Source organism: Chinchilla lanigera, unplaced genomic scaffold, assembly GCF_000276665.1.
Source record: "Chinchilla lanigera isolate Chin_1 unplaced genomic scaffold, ChiLan1.0 scaffold00046, whole genome shotgun sequence".
NCBI classification, from domain to species: Eukaryota; Metazoa; Chordata; class Mammalia; order Rodentia; family Chinchillidae; genus Chinchilla; species Chinchilla lanigera.
The window spans coordinates 15,117,685-15,121,896 of record NW_004955447.1 but is presented as its reverse complement, the minus strand read 5'-3'; the positions used below and the strand labels follow the sequence as shown (position 1 = coordinate 15,121,896).

The window sequence follows — 4,212 nt, the reverse complement described above, 5'->3', positions numbered from 1 at the left end:
GCTTCTAAAGAAAATAAATAGAGCTACACATGAGTGACCTATTGAATAATCATTAACTATTCTCAATGGTTGTTGTAGGAAACACATAATAATAAACATGCATCCATTTACAAAATAGGATAGGAACAATACAAACATTACAGAGTTATGGATAGATTAGCAGGAAAATATCAATGGCTGCTGTAATACATGGTGGCATCTTCAAAGTGTTTTCTCAGGAAGACAGAGATATGCAGGAAAGATCTAACAAGTAGTTACAGCTTAAGGGTTGTCAAAAATAGCATATTACCTCCTCACCAGTGACTCCTGTCACTGAGGTGTGACGGCTGGAAGGAAGGCCAGGATTGAAAAGAAGGATCGAGAGACTTGCACCTGTGTCTAGCAACAGGCTGTTTCAAAAATGTGTTTTCAAAAGAATACCTCAGAACACAATTGTTCAGCATTTTATAAAGTTTTAAAAACTCAGCTGAGTACAAAACTTTACTAAACAGTATGTCAAATTTGCATATTGTCTATCATGTTATTGAAATATTATCTATCATGTTATTGAAATATTATCTATCATGTTATTGAAATCTACATCTTAAATTTTTTAACACAAAAATGCTTTAGGTATACATATGGGTGTAAATACAAGTATAAATGAAACAAACTAGTACTTTACTAATAGTTATGTGATAGTTACAAATTATTATTTTCCTCTTTATATTTTTCTGTACTGCTGAATTTCCGCACTGCATTCAATTATATCAGTAATCCACATCAAGTTTGCCAAAGTACAATTCAGGAATTAACTGTCTTTGCTCGGTTTTTTCCCCAATTTCTTCCTCCTCCTCTTCCTCTTCTTCACGTCCTCCTCCTCTTCTTCTCCTTCTTGTTCTCTCTCCCTCTCTGTCTCCTTCTTCCTTTTCTCCTTCTCTTTTCTTGAATTTCTCAGCTATTACTGATATCACAATTTTTCTATAATTTTGGCTAATGCCTGGAACATGTCCATCAGGTCTGCCAAATTTGACTAATTGAAGTGGTTGGCTGTGTTCTATCTTTTTCTTACCTTCCCTAACCTCTAATTCTCCCAACATTGCTTATTCCTCTCTTTCAAGATTATGATTGTTGATAGTGAGCTAAATACAGAAGAGAAGTTGAGCGATTTTATTTTTCTTACCACTTGTAGACTCGTAATATAAAACTGTTATCAAAAAACATAACTCTTTTAAAGATTTATTTTCTACAGATGAAGTAAAAATACCTCACTGTCCTGAGAATTTCTACTTCTCTCTCTTGGAATAGAGTCCTCAGGAGTCAGCGTTTATTACATTTTTCTCAATGGCAATGATACAGTTGTAAGTAAGGCAACTCCAAGCCAGAAAGTTGTCAGCTAAAATGAAATGGAACTGAAATTGAAGTCAATCCATGAAGCAGAAACAAAAATGGTGTGGGATTTGGAGTGTGATAGAATTATGTAGCAAAAGATGGGGCTGCACCGACGAGCATTTTCATTCTTGTCCTGGCTCTGCCAATAACTACAAATGCAGCTTGAATGTCACTTCTCTGAAAACTGTTACCCCAACTATGAGCAAGGGATTACCAAGCAGTCTGTGAGAGCCACCCTTCAGCTCTAGAATTCTATCAAAGAAAGAAATAATGAGGGAGGGAGAGATGAAGAAAGAAAGGAAGGGACTTACACTCTATGTGCATGTATCCTCAGCCTTCAATTATTACATGAAAAGAAAAGATTAATCCTTTCTAAGGATCTCAAAGACATGAAGGCAATTTTCTACATGATGAAAAACAAAAGTTTGGGAGAGAAAAACTACATAGGAGCATGTTATTGTCTGGTGATAGAATGGATACGATTTCCTTTCACTGAGATTTCTGCCAAATGATCTGTCAACCTGAAATTATGACATCTATTTTAAAAATTGTGACGTATGACGAGGGAGGCACTGCCTTCACAATGATATCACTCTTATATATTCTTTTTAAAAGCCTTGTTTTCTGTTTTTTAAATAATGCTATAAAGCAAGATAGTATTAACCCCAATATCAGTCTGAGAAAGGGAACCATAGTTTATTAAGCTCCATACTAGGCAGTTCGTATGATTAATCTCATGTAAATTTCATAGCAGCTCTGCCTGAAACTGGGAGAAAAGTGATGGTCAGCTAGGTGCAGTGGTGCACTCCTGTAATCCCAGCACTCAGGACGCTGAAGCAGGAGGATTGCTGCAAGCTAGCAGCCAGCCTGCACTACAAAGCAAGACCCTGTTTCAAAACAAAACAACAGAAAGGTGATGGTCAAATCATACAAGTACAGTAGTAGGTCATAACTGGTTATATTAGAGAATCAAAAATGTTATCTAACTTCAAGACCCACGTTCTTTTTCCAGCCTTTTTGCAAAAATGCTCCTGTTTGAAAATACATGAATTGTTTGCATGTAATGTTTACGAACTACATGCAAATGAACTAATACTCTTGTGTGTCGTGTAGAGTAATGTTTCCCTCCACTTCTCCTTTTATATGAGATTACTTCAGATCAGTCCAACACTCTGCTGGGAGCTTAGTCGTTGCCATGGATAAACATCAGGAGCACAAAGATAAACAGTTACGGAATCTTTGCCTTCGAGGAGAGTTAAAAGTTAGGCAGATATTGAGAGTAAAACCATTTTATAAACAAAAATGCATTTTGTACATGGAATAAATGCCAGGCTCCTTATCACTGTGGTTAATAATGGTAGCAGTTGTTACTGATTTAAGCTATAGGGCATAGATTAGATGTCATGTCCCCTTTTCTTGAAAACACCTCCACTAGAAATATATTAGTCCAATAGGGGGCAATCAGTAGTAATTTGTGCTTCAGTCAAATAACCCAATGGTCTGTAGGCTATTAATGACAAAGATAACTCCTTGCTGTTAATTTAAAAGTCATCAAGTTGGTGATCTGTAGTACGCTAAAGGCTAATTAGCCATTTTGAATTTCCCCTACTTATCTTTTAAAATAGCATAAAGGACCCAAGTCCTAGTAAAGGCAGAGAGAGGTCTTTTCTCCCTTCCAGAAGTCTATAAGCAAATTTATTGTCTTCTTCCATCCCTGCTCATTCTCTGAAATTCACTGGACTGGGAAGAACTGATTATTCCACATTCTGTGACCTGTTTCATTTGTATAATTAAGAAAGCATACATGCTTAAAAGTAATTTTTCTGTGTGTGGGGGGGGGTACTGGGGACTGGACACAGGGCCTTCACACTAAGATATGTCCCTAGCCCTTTTACATTTTATTTTGAAAAAACATCTCACTGCTAAATTGCCAAGATTGGACTCGAACTTGAAATCTTCCTGCTTTCAGCTTCTCAGAGTGTTGGTTTAACAAGCTTATTTTACCATACCTGGCTTAATTTTTATTATTTCTTTCTTTAAAAGCAATTATTTTTGAAGGAGATAGCTTTAAGAAACTCATTTGTAGGTTTCAGAAATATGTTTTACATTGACCCTTTACAGTCAAAACACATATCCAAAAGAACATGAAAGAATCCAGGCAACTACTTTTGTGGCTACAAATTAAATCATGTCTCTTTCTCTTCTAGGACAATCCATTTTTTGATCTGCACTTCAAGAAAGTATACAGTTTAGAAGCATATAGTTGTGCTTCTAAATACGCCTTTGCTCGAACTGTAAATAAACTAAATCATGCCTATCTTAAGAAAGATTTACAGATTGTGAACTTTGATTCTACTTACATTAATGATGATTCGATTTGGTCCTCCAATAACAAGGATTGCTTGGTCCTCATGAGAATATGCTTTTACGCTTTCAATCTTGTGTGTTTGTCCCTATGTCCCCTGCCACTCTGAAGATATATTCCATATTCCTTCATCTGCACCCTAAAAAAATAATTCCCCAAGTAAATACTGATGGTCAAAATGGTTTTCCTTCATCTGTAGCAATTATTTATATGAAAATAAAGTGATACCTTGTGAACTGCAGTGAAATGTGTTCTAATGCTATCATTCAGCATTTAGAGCTTTTTGGTCAATGGGTTTTGACACATTTAGAAAGAGTTGCACAGTTTTCACCAAGTTAGCATTCTGCTAAAGAGTATCAAGAAGTAGCTTACAAGACCTAAATATATGTAAAGATATCCTGTGTTCACAGACAAGAAGATTTAATATTTTCAAGTTGTTGGTACTACCCCAGTCAGTCTGCAGCTTCAATGCATTA

At 35.9% G+C, this 4,212-nt stretch overlaps 1 protein-coding gene across 1 annotated transcript in view; it reads left to right on the top strand.

Annotated features, from left to right (window-relative positions):
* The window catches only part of LOC102009124, a 41,928-nt gene extending 37,964 nt beyond the window's left edge, over positions 1-3,964 (top strand). Inside the window, exon 5 of the mRNA XM_013518482.1 lies at positions 3,579-3,964. Within this exon, the coding sequence (XP_013373936.1) occupies positions 3,579-3,845 (267 nt within the window). The 3' untranslated portion in view covers positions 3,846-3,964. The remainder of the gene's footprint in view (positions 1-3,578) is intronic.
* Positions 3,965-4,212: the final 248 nt, after the last annotated feature.